Raw genomic sequence first — 19031 nt, 5'->3', positions numbered from 1 at the left:
GAGGGAGAACAACTGAAGTTATAAAAAATGAAGTTCAGTAAAGATACACTGCCATAATTATGAGATATAGTTGAATGTAAGATTAAAACATTATAGTACCTGACACATTTACAAGATTGTGGAAAATATTCCATGTAGGCATGTTATATTTCAAACAATAGAATTTCAGGACTGTCAGCCAAATCCTACCTCTTACCATCTGTTCTACACTGCAGAAAAGTGGTAACACTTAAGCAAGCCAGCTTAAAGAGCTAGATGGAGATTCAGTTTTGTAGGCGAAATGGAGTCTCTGTTGTTGTGGAGTCATCGTCTAGGGGCCATTACAAGTCACTGCAATGTAGAACAGAGGTGGCCAGTGTGTGGCACATTTGCCATAAGTGGTTTATGGTAGATTAGGGAGGGAACAGGCAGCACAGTGGCAAATAGGGCTGGAAGGAAAAAACAGCAGCAGCTGGGGCAGGGAGCAGAAGGAAGAATCACAAACCAGACAGGGGTAAGAGATTGCAGTGACACTCATGGAGGCTGCAGGGCTAATTTGTGGTAAACCTTCCAAAAAAGTTTGCCTCTTCTGCTGGTTCAGAATAGCTAAAAACAGCTCTGAGTTGTGTTGGATGTATGAGCAGTCTCAATGCTAGACAAAGGGCTTAAAACAAGTATAAAGGCACCTCCTGTCTCAGCAGCATTAAGCAAAATGCAGCCATTGGAAAGGATTCGTTTTTGCCTCATAACAATTTGCCTCCCTGCAAGGAGGAAGCTTTGCAATCAGATGTCAAAAAATTGCAGTATTCAGACAAAATGTGATAACCTGAACTGCGCTAACCCTGAGGTTCTCTTAACGTGTTTTATTTACATGGATCCTCATCTGAGAGTGTATCTACAGTGCACTTCTTAGATTCTAACCATATCACTTACTATCTTTGGACTAGTGGTTAAGTATAGAAAACTTCCTGCTGATTACTGGAAGTTATACGGTTACACTGCAGAGTCAAAAACCTTTTTCAGTCAGTTACAGTTCCTCACGTTTTGATGTCGTTGTCATTACACTCCTTGTTGTCAGCCTCAACATAGGGGCCAAGGAGAGTGAAGTAATGCCTCCCTCATAAATGATCCTGTCAGGTCAAGGTTGATTCATGCTCATGAACAGCAATAGAGCAACTTGCCTTGATGCCTGTGCTGTATCCTTCCTGAGGATGAATGAGAGAGTCGAGTTTGTAGGGTAGTTATCTGGCACCTTGTGCTAACAGCAAATTTAATTTTAAAATACAGAAAAGTGGATAAGTGCCAAACTCTGAAAAGAAAGTAAACCTGAACCAAGCAAGAAGGGAGCAGCTCTCCTTAGAGCAGCTTATATTGCAAGTGGAAGCCATTGGTAAGCTGGTATGCAGCACATTCACTGTTTTCCCTGATTGACATTGGCCCAGGCCTCCTTGAATACTAATACAGTTGTGTGGATTGTGATGACCATATTGGAGGAGAACGGAAATGGCAAAACCCTGGCATCAAATAATCCGGCTTCTTAATGAGATTTATCTTCCTTGTATGTTCTCAATAAATAAATGAATAAAGCCGTAAGTGTTTTTTAATCTTCTTCCTGTCTCCTGTCAACAGCCAGCAACCCCAACACGCACAATAGCAGCGACCCCCATTCAGCCACTTCCACAGAGCCAGTCAACACCAAAGCGAATTGACACTCCCAGCTTGGAGGAGCCCAGTGACCTTGAGGAGCTTGAGCAGTTTGCCAAGACTTTCAAACAAAGACGGATCAAACTTGGATTCACTCAGGTAAAACTGAGCACCTTAGTGCCTCCCTGTATTGAGTTAAATCCCTGGCTTTCAAATCTGGAGGGAGGGTACAATAGTACCCCTTCCTAGCAGTGCCTTCTTACATAGAGTTAAGCTCTTGACTTTCTGTAGGGGATTTCTAGGAAAGAACAGAAAAGGCTGAGCACATCCTCCTTGCTCCCTTGTTGGTTTTAAAGGGTAGCCATTTTCCCAGCAGGTGCATGCATTTACCAGCTCAGGTTGTCATTGCATGTACACTGTTCAGTCTACAGGATTTAAAATGAATAGGTCAAAACACTTTAAAAGCTGCCTTCAGAAGTGTAACCTTCTAAAATCATAATAGCACAATAATGTTCTAAGTGTTTAAAGAGTGTCAGAATTGTGAAGCTGCTTGGGATGTTGAAGGGTTTTTGTCATTCAGACACATTTACCTGTTAATCTTTAGTGGTTCTGTATTTGAGATTTAAGGCTTGTCAAGGTCTCCAAACAAGTGCTGAAATGGCAGAGGTGGATGAAGTCTGATTGTCCCTGAAATAATGTTTAAGTTACATTCTGTAATGACAAGTTTATTAACCAACTCTTTCCTTCCATCAAGTTCACGTAAGAACACAACTAAAAAGGAAGGGGCTGTGTTAGTAGTTAAACCAATGAACTAGGTGCCGGGACTCATTATTTCTTAAGGAACAAACTCTCTTAAACAAACAAAGGGAAAAAAACACTATACAATCAAGTGTTTTAGATGGTGCTTAAAAGTAAGGATGAGGAAACTGGGAAAAGACTAAGAGAAAGCATGCCCATTATCATAAGGCTTCCCACAGCAAAAACCCACTTGCCTTATGACCTAAACCAGGAAGGTGACATCCAGCTAGGTGGGTGGTGCAGAGCAGCAGTATGCTTTGGGATGAAGTTGAAGAAAGTAATTATGAAAGCTTATTAGATAAAAGGTATAAATTGTAAATGCAGAATCTGATTATAATTTCCATTATCCCCTTAGTAACAGGAGCTGCTGCCTGGAACCAGGAATCTGTTCCTATTGATATTAAAATTAAATATTTTAATTTTGAAGGGAAAAAAAATCTGTCCAGATCAAGAACTCAGGTTGGCAGCACTCTGTTAAACATTGGTGTGTTTTGCTAGAAGAAAGAGCAAACAAAAGTCTGAAGTGGATGTTTAAAAAATCTGTCCTCGAAGTAGTCAGTCCGACTTTGGGAGCACAGGATATAGAAACCCATTCCAGTTGAAAATGTGCGCCAAGGTCAGATGTATTTTTTTGGCAAACTTCTAAATGCCTGAAAAAATCAGGGTTCATAATGGAAGTTCTTGGCAGAATCTTAATTACAGCTCAGAACAGAATGTACTCAGTAAAATGAAATGCATTTTTTGTTGGCATAGTGTGCCTCTCTCCCTTCCTTCTTCCCACTAGATGGAGGCACTCACATGCTGTGGTGGTGAGTGCAATATAAGAGCCAGAATAGAAGAGAATAGTTCCCCTGTAGCCTGATGAACGCTGGGGCCTTGGTTTGTGCCCATCACCCTTAATTGTGACATTTAGCCTGCCCTGCTGTGCTATTGTGAAATAATTATACAGCAGAAACAAGGGTTTTTCAGTTAAGGGTTAACTCCCCTTACTGATACTGTCCTGAATTAGTACTGTGAGGAGGAAAAATGAACACGACAGCTCAAGGATTGCATTTCAGCCTTAGCTTTTAAAGCTGTAGTATCACAAACCATGCGTTATATACAAAGGCAGCTTTTTGTATTAAATTTCTCTTCTTAAAAGTATTTTTTCTGCCAAACTTAGAACATGGTAGTTCATCAGTCCTTCCTATTCTTTCAGTAAATATGTGCATAATTAGGCAGTTCTAATAACTGTTACCTAATTGTGTAATTGGGTAGTAATTAAGGATTCTTATTACTAGGTTTCCTATAGTCACATAATTAAACAGCATGCTGAAGGATAAAAGAAGTTCATTGCCAATAGCACAGTAGGATATTTTCAAACTTGCCAGATTTACTTTGTTTTGTTTTGTTTTAAATAATTATAAGGCTCTAGTTGGCATTACAGATTAATTGCCTAGTCTGTTCCACTTTGGGGTAACAGAACAAACTGGGTTTGTATTTCAGGGGTTTTGGAACCATATTTTAAAATAACTAATAAAAGGAGTTGAACTTTTATTTGTGTGTGTGTGTGTGTGTGTGTGTGTGTGTGTGTGTTTATTTTTACATTATTAGGAATTTAATTTCCATAAAGATTATTGTTTGATCTATGCCAAACCCAAATTAAATGTTATGTATGAGTTGGTAATCCTGGAAATTCAGTCAGTGTGTATGAAGACTATGGGGGGCAGTATTTTGCATATTTTAATATTTTCTGTTAAATGTTACTGTAGCATACAGTCATGTGGATATTAATTATTGACACTTCTCTTCTGGCCTGTTGGTAGTACTGTCATGAAATGAAACTTATTGTAATGTGCTTCATATTTATGGTCACTGGCTGTGAAATGGCTTCCTCAAATTTGCTGAAAAGAGGCTTTATCCTCCATTTCAGTGATTTGGTGACTTTGCTTTTCCCCATACATTAATTTCTTCACCTACTTCTGGAGTGCTGCCACCTTTTGGCATGGAAAACCACTCACAAAGAAATGGTTAACCATCTGTTCAGCTTAAATCAAAAAGCAAATATTGGTAGTCAGTCAGAGTTGGAATTTGGTCAGGATGCTAGAGAATATCTCAACTTTCACTAGCCTATATACAAATAACTCCCATTTCCAAAATAAAGTTTAACTTCTAAGATTTTCTTCTACAGCCTGTATGCAATTCTCTGAGTCACTTAATGAACTTCAGAATACACAAAATCATGGCACAGATAGAGGCCATATTTGTAAGGTGTTACCCAATTTCTCTTCTGCCCAAGTAGCTTGGTGAACAATCAGTGATTTGTGATCCATCTTTGGAAGGAATTTTTTGTACATGCATTTTTTTAACTTACAGTTTTTTAAAATCTTTCTTGCTGGTTTGAAAGTAACCTCTATGCATTCCCTTAGTTTGTTGAGACCAGTCTCTGGTAGTGGGGCTGCCTTGGGAGAAAATAAAGCAAGTACTGTTTGCAATCTAGCTATGGCATTTTAAACTGAACTGTGTCCATCACGACCAGTCCTCTCAATGTCTCTTTGTACAACCTTTCAAAATTGTAAAATTGTATGGTATGGATGCAAACCACTATTTCTGTAGTGTGATACATTTTCTCTAAATGTGATTAAGTTTACAACATGGGCAGCACCTCTGCACTTGCAGAAAGTACTAAGAGACTGTTTTTAATAACCACAGTCAGGAACTATATTTTCAAATTAGTTTTAAAAAATGACAAGCATATTAGTGCCTTTGAGTGTCTGCAGAGGGAGTACCTTAGGACTAAGTAAGGGAATAGGGTATCACCTGCTAAAAAATCAACCATCTGGGGTTTTCCTTGGAGGTCTTCAGTCCAAATAATAATGACACCACTTCCTGTTTAGTTTAATTTGATAACAACTCACTCCTGAGCGCTCAACACATTGAGAGCCATATGTATAAATGCAAGTGCCAGCAGAATGGTTGAGATGGAGCCAAAAATGAGTTTGGAGAGGTAATAATGCCATATGTAGTAATGGCAGCAGTTGTCAGGCTTTGGCTATAAGCTTCCTGATTTCCCTTTGACAGATGTGTGATGGTGTTGGAAACCCCACGATAGTTATTATTGGGAGTAGTTCAACTTTTTTCTCGCTTCTAAAATAGAGATTAGATGGAGATGTTTGATGTGAACGCTGCAAGATAAAGTTTAGTAGAAACTCAAATGAGCACCTTTTATAATGTCCTTGAAATATGGTGGTGGAACATAGCCAGTCCTTTCACAGTTTTTGGAAGTTTGACTAGTGACCAGGGGCTAACAGCTCAGTGAATTCAAACAAGACAACTGAGAACTTTTCTTCCTTGATGCTAAGTTGGTATGTGTTCACCTCAGTTTGCAAGAGATCCCTGGCTGTATCTTTTACTAGAGGAAACACTCTTATGATTTAATACTAAGTAGGATGTGGTGCCCGGTGATTTTACTGTTGAGACCAAAGCAAAACTCCTGGTACCTCTTTGAAACTTAGGAAGTTGAGGATAGGCAAGAATTGCATTCATTCATGATTATCTACTTTCTCACAAGTCCTCTTAGCAGTGAGCAAATTTCTATACACCTGAATTCCTAGTGTGCAATGGGATTACAATGAAAGCACACAAACGCCTGCATGTCTGTCAGCTGGAGCTGTGTGGGGAACAGCAGGGGCTTCTGTAGCAAAGAATCTTATGTTAATGAGTACTTTTTTCTTTCTCTCTGTGCAGGGTGATGTTGGGCTCGCTATGGGCAAACTCTATGGAAATGACTTCAGCCAAACTACCATCTCTCGCTTTGAAGCCTTGAACCTCAGCTTTAAGAACATGTGCAAGTTAAAGCCACTTCTGGAAAAGTGGCTTAATGATGCAGGTGAGCAAGTCAACAGATCTCACAATCCTGCCACAAACCCAGTGGGATTGTAAAAAATACTTTACTGATCTGTTTGGTTTCAGCCTTACAAGGCTTGTTAATAAAAAGCCTCTGAAGCACTCATATGGGCTGTACAGTCGGAGTTGTTGGATGGAGTGAGGGAAAAGTATATGCCATGCTTTTTAGTGTACATATATGCATATGAATTCTAAACTGTCTAGGTCTTGTAGTTCATAGCGGTGTAATGTGCTGTTACTTCAGTCAGCAGTCTTTGTTGCACACAATGTTGCACCTTGCATACACACATGTCCTGTCAGCCCCCTTGCTTGTCCACTGGGTTTCCTCCCATCTCACCCTGTTTTAGGAACTCCCCACAGTCATTCCCTTCATCAAGCTGCGCCTCTGTATATTCTCACCCATGCCCAGGGCTCTTCATGCCCCTTTTCTTCTGCCTGTTTATTATTCTTTACTGGGAGATAAACCGTTTATGGTATCAACCTTTCAACCTCTGTTACGGTCAATGAATAGAGTTCAGATGGGTTAAGAGTATTACGGGTGTTGATCCAACAGTTAGTTGATCTTCAGGTAGACACAAGTCTAGCAGAATCTGATCGATCTTCTATCCAGATGTCAGGGATTCCGTGATTTCCCTCATTTTTTACCTTCTGTTTTTTTGATTTTCACCGAAGCAATAAGATTCTACATGTTGATGTCCAGTTTGTCCCCTGAAATTTTAAAATTGATTAACTGTGCCGATGAAATATTTCATAATATCCAAACAGGGAAGTTCCACTGAGTTCTTTAGGGCTTTGCATTTGTCTGCCAACATGAAATATCAACAGAAACTTACTTACTGGCCTGGGGACATGACACTTCTGGGTTTTTGGTGAACTTGTTGGTGTGTGATATGCCTCCCATTATAGGCCATGAAAAGGCTTCCACTGACTTCAGCTGGAATTGGATTGAAACCTAAGTAGGCACACCTACACAGAGAAACATTATTAGCGACATCTCATCTATTCTGTGATCATAGAATTTGTCATAGAATTTATTAAGTGCTATAGATGTGTCCACCAGCATCTCAACTTTCATTTAAAATAAATAAATTTCTGTCCCTTATAATTGCAAAAATAACTTTGAAAATACAGACTGAATATATATGCCCATTTGAATCTGCAAAGAAACTAGAATAGAAGCACTGAGCAGTGTGATCTGCCTCGCCCATTCATCTCACCCAGGGCCCTGTAAACTCCAGGATTCTGCAGCTGAAATTCAAGTTTCTGTTGCATCCAGGAGCATGACGCTTGCAGTCGCCCTGTCCTAATATGGCCAGTTGCAGCTTCCCTTTGTTCTCTGCCTTATTCCACAAGGGGGAATCAACTCAGTTTCTGTATCTTTCCTTAGTATCTTACAGAGCCATGTAGAAGAGAATCAGGGAGGTAAATACCACCTTGCAGCCAGTAGGCAGCCTAGTAAAGATGTCGGCTAAGACCTGGGGGAGTAGAATGGATGAACTACTGAAACTAACTACAAACTTCTTCCTTCCCTTAGAGAGGGGAGCAGGGGAAGGCAGTTCTGTGCTGGTGGGCTTAGACAGTAGCACAAGTGTCATAGCTCACAGAACAAGGCTGTCTGGAGATTGTTTAAAAAGAATCACTGGTGAAAATTATTTTTTGCCTTGTGCCTCAGTTACTATATTTACTCACATACAAATACATCTTTTCCCCAAACATTAATTCTCCAAAATTAGGGTGCCCTTCTTAAGTGAGGAAATTTGATTTCTGTGCTGGAATGGAGGCATGGGGATGCTGGAATGACTTGTAGAAGCTGTGCTCCCCTCTGGCTGCCTGGAACAGGAGCGGAGTCCATTTCCTGGGTTAATTTGCCCTCCCCTTGCTGCTCAGCTGAAAGCTAGAAATGTAAACCTGCCAAGGCTGCTGCTGAATTGGCAGCAGCTTTTGGCTGTTCATCCATAAGCTACTGCCAGTTTGGCAGTGATTGTAACAGGGTCAAATGTCTACTTTTTGACTGGGCAGCAAAGGGTGGGCAAGTGACACTGGCAAATGGATTCTGAACTTGCTCCATGTGACCAGCATTCAGCCATGACTCTGGGGGAAAAAGTCTTCGTTTTCTTCTTCATTCTGCCTTTCCAAGACAGTGCAAGGTTTACTGGGGGCTTGTGGGTATGTGAGACAATTTGGTGATGTTTCCAACCATGTGTCAGAATAAAATAGGGAGAAGGGTGGGAATGAAAGATATTTTATAGAGATGTAATAAACTAATGTTGTTGTGAAGTGCAGGGCATAGAAGACAACAGGCCCTGCACAAAGCATGTCTGTTTTAGGTATAATTGTCATCTCAAAGTTGAATGCTTGTGTTGTGAAGGAGCACTGCTAGGCCTGTAACAAATACCGGGTGCCTTTTGCCTTCTCTCACATAAGTCATTATATATGCAGGATGCTTCCATTAGATTTCAGTGTATTGAAATAGCATAATTTCTTGCTGCTTCATGCTCTCTTCTCTTTCAGAAAACCTCTCATCTGATTCAGCTCTTTCCACCCCAAGTGCCCTGAATTCCCCAGGGCTGGGAATCGAGGGCTTGAACCGTAGGAGGAAGAAACGCACCAGCATAGAGACCAACATACGTGTGGCCTTAGAGAAGAGTTTCCTGGAGGTTGGTGAGCCTGTTGTTGTGCCTGGTCCATGTGGAAATAATGGCTTTGCCCAAAAGCGTGCCTCTTGAGAGGAAAGAATTCTCCTTTTAGGACACTGGAAAATGTCCATCAAGGGAGATGGAAATATAATCAGTGTAGTATATTTATGATGCATCTTAAACATATGAGGGTGTTCTAGAAAGTAATGGCAATTCTGAAATAAAACCATTGTGTGTTCAGCGAGTGGGAAACTGCACAGCAGCAGGGAATGCTGATGGTGACATTGTTGAACAGACTCATCATCTATGACTATGTAGAAAAAATGGTATGGTCCAGTAAATGATCATAGCATACAAAATTGTTTTATTTCAAAATTGCCATTACTCTCTGAAATTCCCTCATATTAAAATGTAGTATATTGCTAGTCTGTGTCATTTAATGTGAGTCATGATCACGAGAAACATATTTCACCTACCAGTAGCGTGGCTTCTCTCAAGACATCCAATATGGCTGATCCTTTCAAAGGCCTCTGACTTTTCCTTACTTAGTGGCACAAAGAATGGTCAGCATAAACACCAATCAGTCACCACATCATTTCTGACCTGACAGTCAGTCAACTAAGATTTAACTGGCCACACCATTATTGGGCACTTCTCAATGCTTTTTTGAACTAGACAGGGTCACTGCCTCAGATCTATACCAGTGCGGCCTTCACAATGAAAGTAAACACCCTTGTGGACAAGTTCAAATTATGTCCCGCATTGTTGACTTATGTCTATAGTATAACCTGGTGGCCTTCAAGCTCTTCACACTGGTGATGACATCGCCTTAAGATGGCTGAAACAATATGCCAAAACCACATACACTGAATAAAATAAAAGTCAGGGCTCTCCTAGCTGTTTTGAATTATATTCTACTGCTTGAATATGTCACAAGTGAGTCCATTACATGACTTACTGTAAGTCATTAACATTAACTAAGTTGCATAACTTCTCATACAGTCAGGAAAGTCCACTTGTATGTTTCACAGACACGATGTGAGGCATGATGTTTGTGATGTCAGCTGATTCACATCTGAAAAGCAGACTGTAAGTTCAAAGTACCATCATTCAGCCATAACTCTGAATGCAAGTGCTGAAATCTGCAGTTCCGTGGTCTGTGTGCATGTGCGTTTGTGTGCTTGTGTATGCACAAGTGCATTAATATTCATGTGTTTTCACTGTAGATGGTGAGGAAAATCTGATAAATTGTGAAAAAGTATATTGCAGAACAGTCAGTAAGCATTATTTCAACATAACCTCATAAAAGCCATACAGAAGCTTAAATTCAAAGCTAAAGTAAGCAATCTTTCAGTCTGCTTAGTAAAATGTCTTTACAGGTAAAGGTGGAATAACAAATATTTTTACCAAGAATTCACCTAATTTTAATACATTAAAAAGTGTCATTTTGTTGGTTCCTGCCAACTCATCCATTTGTTGGTTCTCATTACTTCCTAATTCAAATATATCAGGCAACGGGGTAGGGCCTAATATTGTGTACTGCAAAAAGGAAGAAAAAAGGGGGGAGGGGAGACATGTCTCTGCACATAGGAAGGGAGAAAATATCTAAACATCATCCCTGTTCAGGATTCATTCACTTCATATAGCTTTTGTAAGGTACTTTGCTGCAGTCTGGTGTGCAAGATGAATCATAATCCAGGTCCCTGCAATGCAAAAGAGTAACAGAGATGCTTAGAAGAAAGAGTACTGGGGTGTACCTGGAGAGAACTGCAAAGGTGACTCACTTGGCTACTGGCAGCCACGAAGAAAAAAAGGTCTACTTCATTTGAAAGAAACCTCAAGAGTTGAGGATGCCACGCAGGAGGCATCCCGTCCATCTGAGATGCCAGGACCATGGATGGGGTCTATAAAGGCCATAAAAAAGGTGTATCTGAATCCTGTTCCTGCTTAATTCATCCCTCACAACATCTGCTTTGATAAATCAGAAAACATATGGTTTGGGGTCAGCTTATCTCTTCCTCCTGTTCTTTAGCTTACAAAGCTGCTGGAGGACTTGTAATGCACATACCAGAGTGTCATTTCCACACTTTTCAAATACTGTTTCTATTTTTCAGAACCAAAAGCCTACCTCGGAGGAGATCACCATGATAGCTGACCAGCTAAATATGGAGAAGGAGGTGATCCGCGTTTGGTTCTGTAACCGACGCCAGAAGGAGAAAAGGATCAACCCACCCAGTAGTGGTGGAACCAGCAGCTCGCCCATCAAAGCAATTTTCCCTTGCCCAACCTCACTGGTAAGGATCAAGAAGCTGAAGAGGCATGTCATAAGGGGAAGAGGCTACTTAATCCTCACTTCATAGCAACAGTGGGAATTGCATACATCTCACCTACTTTGTGCAAAACATTTAGAGGCACAGGTTTACTCAGTGTTCTTGCATGGGATTTTAAATGCCATATTTATATGCTGAAAAAGATAAAGGTGGCAAATCCACCCATTCTAATACCCTAAATGCTTAACCTGAACCCCTGATTTAATTTGGCAATAATTAATAGCCGGCTAAATATGTAAGGCAACTACATTTTTTATCGCTACTTTGAACAGAAGCTAAGGGATCAAAATTTATGTTTCTGTTTTATTTCCAGATTGGCTGACTCACCCAAGCCCTTTCTATAAGGGAAACATGTTAACTTATTCCCACCTCATCCATCTTGTTCAGCCACATCACTGCTTTTCATCAATAGTAGATTCTATCTGCTCTTAGGCAGTAGTTTGCAGACTGTCATCCAAATATAGCTCTACTACTTTTTGTCCCTTTTGGCCAGGGATGACTTATGTCAAGGTGGGAAAAGAGCTTAACTAATCTTTGTATCTCATTTTCAGAACTTGTGTTTGCCCAAGGTACATCCAAATTTACTGAACACATGGGAAACAAAATGCACACATAAAGTTTCTTCTATCTCTCCACTACTGTTGTTAAAGACGGTCTGGTTTTTTCTGGACATAGTTGTTGCCATTGCTGCTACTGCCAAAATTAAATGCATCTTGTTTCTTTGTAGCCTAAAGCTGTACTGTATAGGTTCTGCCCTCACCACTGTGGACTCTGAGTGCCTTCTAATATATTGTATTAAATAATATAACTAGCATTGGCTATGTCCTCATGTCCTCTCATCAGGGAAATAATTGTGCACATTAGTGTTTGGGTTATACATTTGAAAAAAAGATGCCCTAATGTGTTTTTAGAAGAGAGGGAAAGATTGTAGCAGTTGTTCTTGCCCTGAGGGAATGCAGTGGTGAGGTTTATGATGGCTTATAGTTCCTCTGTACACCTAAAACCGTCAGTGTCCTAAAACCCATGTCCTGCCCAGAAAAATTAAGACTTTTGTGGTATAAAATTCTATTATGCTGAGAAACTTGACTTGACCTTGTAGACATGCTAGGTCTGCGCCATGGACTGCCTTTGAAAATAAGGCATGGGACCTTGACTTGATGGGTCTGTGATGGAAACAAGCATAGAGCATGGGACAGACTTGATGTGCTCATAATAGCTGGCATTGTTTTGAGGCACACTGCAAATCTAATTATTTGTGTTCATAGAACATTTCTTAAAAGCTGCTCTATCCTATTCCACCCCTCTCCATGTTTCAGATGTAACAAACAAGGGAGTTTATTACTTCCTTTAAGAGAATATGCAGTAGCAATTCAGGAGGCTGTGCATCTCTCTGTGGTTAGTGCTCTATTTTTTTTTTAAATGCTTCAGATGTTATGTATGTCCATACCAACACTGTTCTGTGCTCAATGGACAGCACATCTTAGCTGCACATATACTTTTTAATCCTTGAACTACGTGTTTTGTTTTTAATCTTTTCTTGTAAGTTGGTTCTTTCAGACCTTTAATCTTGGTGGTATTTCTCTGAACTTCTTCCAGTTTATATGCAGTTTGCTTTTATTAAGATGCTGGTTTCATTTGAACGCCCTAAACTCAGAGGTCCTTTAAATGAAGGAAATGCACCAAAGTGAAGTTTGGTCAAGAAAAGGTAAAACATGCTACATAAAACAATGCAATGATAAAACACCCGGAAAAGAGAGTAGGATAATACGTAGCGGTGCATGGGAGGTATTCAAGCTATAAGCCTTTGGTTTTGGGTCTGCCTTCACTTCTACCATCTGCATCCTGTTCCAGGATATCTCAAGCCTCCCAAAAGTGAATGGAGTGCTTCGCCTTGTGTGCAGAGGCATTCAGCAGGTTAGTCCTCTTTCTGGAATGTGCTATACCCTCACCATCAAGCCACTGCTCCACACATTGCACCATTGCCTGACAGGCCTGGCCTTCCTATCAGCATTGGCCGTAATCGTCAGCCCTCCAGTCAAAGTGATGGATAGTCTAACTATATAACTGTCTCTGTGAGCAGTGAGAACAACATCCAGAAGCTGATAGACTGTCAGTGCACCTATGAACATACCTCCTCAGCCTGCGTTAACTGGGCTGAAAGTAATACCTTTCTGGTGGGCATCTGTGATATTTTAAAGGTGCTGAAGGTCTTCCTCAGCCTACCTTCATACCTAGTCCAGAACTGGGGAAGCCTCATTGAGGAGTTCAAGGAGTAGCTACAGTGTCAGTGCTGGCACCTGCCCAGCCACTCTTACTACAACTGAGTCCTAATTTATTAACATCTTGATTGCTGCTGCCCTGTGGTACAGGCTTGCTGCCCAGGGCTCACATTCATCCCTGCTCCAGAAGCTCCTTGTAGACTTATTCTGGGATGGATACCACTGACTCCAGTGGGCTGTCCTCTATCTGCCCACCACCAGGAGGGTCAACACCTAACTGATCTGGTGAGCAGGGGTGTCTGTTTTCCACTTATAGGCTGTTAAGCATCTGCTCTTTGCTGGTGAACTATTCCCCTGGTGCCAGCTAGCCTTCTCATTTCTGCACTGCCTCAGCTGCAGCCCTGTTCCTCTTGGATCCCAATTGCCTCAGTGGGGACACCCTCATGGCCTTCTGTTGTGGCCTTGCCTGGCCCTGGCAAGTCTCTTTCTGCCTTAGACCCCAAGCCAGGCACCTTAGTTTTTTCCTGAGATGCTATGGGAGCCATTGGTTCAAAACCTGACTTTGCATTGGAGAGTGCCAAGCTGAGTTTCAGAAAGCTTCATGGTCAACTCGGTCTCATCACAAACCATCAAGTTTGTCCACCTCCTTGTACAGTCTGCCTGGCTCCTGGCTGGGCCTGGACTCCATCTGCCTGGCTGCTCATACCATGGCCAAAGTGAAAGCAGCCCTCCTTGATGATGCTGTAGCTGCCCTGGAGGATAACCTCAGCCCACAGCAAGCCCTCCTGACCATGTCTGTGGACATAGCAACTTTGTTGTTGCCTATCGTCCCAGCTGTGGACAGTGAGGAGAGTAGTGTGTCTGCCACTCTGTCTCTCCCAGTGCCTGAGGGAAGCATGTATGTTGGAGTTTCTGCTTTGAGAATCTCTCTTGAAAGGCACTAGATATGTGAGTGGTCCAGGTGCACCATGCTCACATCCTTGCGCCTGTCCTGACACTGTCTAGAGGCAGCACCTGGTGGCAGTGATGCTGAGGCAGGTGTACCCAGCCTGGTGCACTCTGTACAAGTGCCCATCCTGAAGAGGATTGATGACCTCCACTGGCACCTGCTGCACAGGGCCCTAGCCACTGATACCTTTTGTCTGCCATCTGGACCTGGCAGCATTGTCAGCCTGCCCCTTTTGCAAGATGGAGGAGAAGACCCTCTATCGTATGTGTGTTGACTGCCTCTGGCTGCAGCTGCTCGTTGCAGCTCTATCACGCTCTTTTGTGTGCTGGGCTTAGATTTCAGTGAAATGGCATACATCTTTTCAGTCCTGTACTGGGCTGCTGAGAGAATGTAATCTTCCTGGCTTACTTCCTCCTGGGGCAGGCTAAGGCAGTTACACCTGAAGAGCTGCTAGAACTGACTTGCTGGAAAGGACACCCTACTCCTTCAATGCCTCATAGTACCTTTGAGTTTTGGCACTTTGTCCTAAAGTAAAACCTGGACCGGTGTGTGTCCTACTGGGCCACTAAGGGCTTCCTATGTACAGTGGAAGAGGGCCAGCTGGTCTTTTAAAGTGTGGTCACAAGTGTGTGGGAATAGGGGAGGTTTAAAGTTTCCTTCATGGTCAAGTTATCTAATTGTTCTTCTTGGGTTATTGTTTGTCACTCCTAGCCCTGCTTGAGGTTCCATCATTTTAAATGGTTGCTCTTAACTGGTTGTGTGCTACCTTTTCTACTTTTTTACAAAGGTCCAAAGAGTTTCTTGCCCCCTCTCCCACTCTGTCAGGGTGTGGTGATGTAAGCCAAAACATTTTCTGTTGAAATAGCAAGGCATTAGAATTTAATAGAAATGTATTTGTATAGTATTTCCCCTAATACCCTCTTCAGCTGATGATGGAAAGAAAGAAACTTTAGTTTGGTAACTAACCCTGAAACATGGTTGTGTGCTCAGAACTGAGCAGTTATATTCCTTTCTGACCTCCAGGTGGCAACCACGCCAAGCCTTGTGACAAGCAGTGCAGCTACTACCCTGACTGTCAACCCTGTGCTCCCTCTGACCAGCGCTGCTGTAACTAGTCTGTCAGTCGCAGGTAAGAGACACCCCACAGCAGCAACTCATAAACTCCCAGCAGCCAGCAATTAAACAATTTGTGTGACAGTTTTGTCCAGTAGTACCGTGTACCTATCAAACGAGTAGCATATTGTTTAAGGAGAACAGTATTTTACCAGATTTCATATACTCCAATATTGTATTGTCATTTGGAAGATGCTAGGACTTGTTGGATTCTGTTGCTTAACTTCCATATGGAACTCACTTGTGGATTTTCTGTACCCCGTGCCAAATAGCATGAGTTTGGGGTCTCAGATATGCTCAGTTAAAGTTGTGTATGTATACATTTGTGGCTTAAGCACACACAGCCACAAAACAATACAGAAAATGTCCCTTTAGTTCTCTTTTCAAAGATTTGATTCGACTACAGACTGATCAACTTTCTCTGACCCCACTCTCACCTGACACTTCGTAATTTTTCTTGTTGTTATACAATATCATCATCATCCACATCAGTAGGGTTAATGGTATAGTGGAGGTCAAGGCAAGCTTTCCCAGCACGGTCCTGCCTTCATGCCTGTGTTCAGTAATTTAGTCTCTGTGACTCTCCAATACGTCTTTAGCTGCTGCTGCCAACCACAAGTGTAAAAAAGTGTACCTTAGAAGTAAAAGGCACTATTTTCCATTGACAGCCTACTGTACCACCCAGCCTCTTCGTGAAGAGCCATTCTAATTACAGTTCAAGATCCATGTGCACTAGTCCATCTCTCTTTAGAACTTACCATATTTACCCAACCCAAGATGACTGAATTTAAGACAACCCCCAAATAATTAGATTCTGTACATGGAAAAATGATATATTTGTTATAATTTTCTATGTCTGGAACCTAAACTAATTATTAGAGGACTGTCTTAAAGTTGTTCCCCACCCTCAGCCCTGCTGCAGTGGGGAAAACAGTGGGGGGAGGAGCATAGCATGAGGACAGATAGTGGGGGAGTTGAGCAGCTTAACCCCTACCCTTTGTTCCCCCATGTAACTTGACCCCTGCCGCCTAAGCTTCCCCTCCCCCCACCAACTTGCTTCCTCTGCTGCCTTCCCCCCATGCCTGCACATCCTGGCACTTGCTACTCTCTGCCTTCCCCACCCCCTCAGGTTGCGGGGGGGCATTGCATAGGCAGCTGGGGGTAGGCAATAGCTGGGGGTCTGATCCTGGATCAGGGCTGGAGCCACAGCCATAGCAGGCACCTGTTGTTCCCACAATCACCTTGTACTCTAATCCAAGACAAAGGGATTTTTTTTTTCTCTTTATTAAATGGGGGGTGAGGGAAGGTTGTCTTGGACTTGAGTAAATATGGTACTGTGCTCTTCAGTCCCACAGCGACTTACATTTGTTCCACTTAATCTTACCTCCACTGTCCAGTCCAAGTGCTAGAGACTTTTGCTCAGGTGTGTGTCTGCTTTCTACTCCTCTAACTAGAATGTGCTTTCCAGGCACAACAGAAACCACCTCCAACAACACGGCAACCGTAATTTCTACAGCACCTCCGGCTTCCTCAGCTGTGACATCACCCTCTCTGAGTCCTTCCCCTTCTGCCTCAGCCTCCACTTCAGAGGCATCTAGTGCCAGTGAGACCAGCACAACACAGACAACCTCTGCTCCCTTGTCCTCCCCTCTTGGGACCAGCCAGGTGATGGTGACGGCATCAGGGTTGCAAACAGCGGCAGCAGCCGCATTACAAGGAGCTGCACAGTTGCCCGCAAATGCGAGTCTCGCTGCCATGGCTGCTGCAGCGGGACTAAATCCAGGCTTGATGGCACCCTCACAGTTTGCAGCTGGGTAAGGATGGTCTGTTGTGCACTTGTAAGACCAATAAAAATAGGAATCCCCATTTCGTAATAGAATGCGTAGTACTTGTAGCATCTAAGACACTCACAGTATTTCTACAAAGAGCTAATGCATTAAGCCTTGCAGCACTCCAGTGTAGTAAATAGAAATTATCCCATTTTAAAGATGAGGATGTTGAGGTCCAAGAAGATTAAATGACTTAGAAAGCCAGTGGCAGAGCTGAGCATAAAACCAGGGAGAGCTCTGAGTCATCATACATGACTAAATCATAGCACCTACTGTACTGTTAACTGTAGCCAAATAGAATAAATCCCCCTCACTCTTCTGCATTTGTTTTTTCTTGTTGGGACTCAGGTTGATATGGAGGGCACCTGAATTTTTATCGGAAACCATTCTGTCGAGGCATTTGGATTAAAAAATAGTACTGTAAGAGTTGCTTTACAGTTCCTTCAGGATGTTCAGATCAAAATGAAATTAAGTAGTGAGGTGGTGGTGGTGGTGATGATTATTTTGTAAAAGAGTTGTAGTCACTTTGAGCCTAACTTGCACCAGCAGTGCACTAACTTGGGCAGTTGGGATGCCTGTATTTTTAAGCCTCTTGTTAAACACAGTGTTGAAAGGCAACTATGAAGGATCTATTCAAGGCTGCATTTTTCTCTGAGAAATTCTGATATTACAGGAAAAGTTATAAAATGAGACTCCTGAATTCTGCTCTCTTACCTTCCCCTTTTTCTTTATATGGTGGTGTATGTCTGAACAATGGACTGGTCTTACCTGAAATTAATAGTTCCTCCCCATGTCTTTGTCTCCTCTCCTATTGTCTCAATATTGCAGAGGTGCCTTACTCAGTCTCAATCCAGGGACATTAGGCGGTGCTCTCAGCCCAGCTCTGATGAGCAACAGCACACTGGCAACTATTCAAGGTCAGTAACATTTTTGTGGATGCATTTCTGAGTTAAAAAAGCTGGGTTGTCTGTGTATTTTGCTAACAGAGAGAGACAGAGCTCTTATTCCTCCACACCAAAAGTCAGCATTCAGACTTTACAGAGTAGATCTGTACACTCTGTGATTTGTTCTGTGCCTCAGTTATAAATGGTAAGAGATGATTTGGAAGTGCAGTTAGAACAGTATGTAGCCTCTTAGGGATTTAGAAGGGGAGTTGGTGGGCATGAAGGTATATCATCTGTCATAACACATTTAGATATCTGCTTTTCTACAGCTGCTTTTTGTCAGAAGCTTGAAAATGGTATTGTTTAAGACCTGTTGCAGGGCATTTCAAAGAGCAGACCACCTCAGTGCAAAGATCCAATGTTAAGACTTTAAAAATGGGCACATAGAGTAACTGTTGTCAACACATTCGGAATTAAAAAGCCGTGCTTAAAACAGTGTTGCCTTGTAATGGCTCCATGTACATACACGTTCTGTCCTTTCCACTGCTGTGTCCCTTGAGTTGTATGTCTTCCCTGGCCAGTAAAATGGGAGTGTGGGTTCCCATTAGGGTCGTCAGCCAAAATGGTTGAAATGGTTAGAACGACTCACTTTGATTTTAGTTGATTTTTAGATCAGGTGCACTGCAGCCATAGCCTGCAGACTCTTACTAGACATTGGTCCTAAGGAACTTTTTCATCATAAATGCGGTCTTCTATTTTGAGATG

At 42.1% G+C, this 19031-nt stretch overlaps 1 protein-coding gene across 2 annotated transcripts in view; it reads left to right on the top strand.

Annotated features, from left to right (window-relative positions):
• POU2F1 (POU class 2 homeobox 1) overlaps positions 1–19031 on the top strand; it is a 65803-nt gene that overhangs the window by 35518 nt on the left and 11254 nt on the right. For both annotated transcript variants that reach the window (XM_019528684.1, XM_019528683.1), the window contains 7 exons: positions 1609–1782; positions 6148–6289; positions 8818–8963; positions 11057–11236; positions 15464–15569; positions 17022–17367; positions 18211–18299. In XM_019528684.1, coding sequence (XP_019384229.1) covers positions 1609–1782; positions 6148–6289; positions 8818–8963; positions 11057–11236; positions 15464–15569; positions 17022–17367; positions 18211–18299 — 1183 coding nt within the window. The remainder of the gene's footprint in view (positions 1–1608; positions 1783–6147; positions 6290–8817; positions 8964–11056; positions 11237–15463; positions 15570–17021; positions 17368–18210; positions 18300–19031) is intronic.

This window comes from Crocodylus porosus, unplaced genomic scaffold (genome assembly GCF_001723895.1).
Source record: "Crocodylus porosus isolate Cpor-Errol unplaced genomic scaffold, CroPor_comp1, whole genome shotgun sequence".
Taxonomy (NCBI): Eukaryota; Metazoa; Chordata; order Crocodylia; family Crocodylidae; genus Crocodylus; species Crocodylus porosus.
The sequence above is the reverse complement of the archived record's forward strand: the minus strand, read 5'-3'. Positions and strand labels throughout refer to the sequence as shown.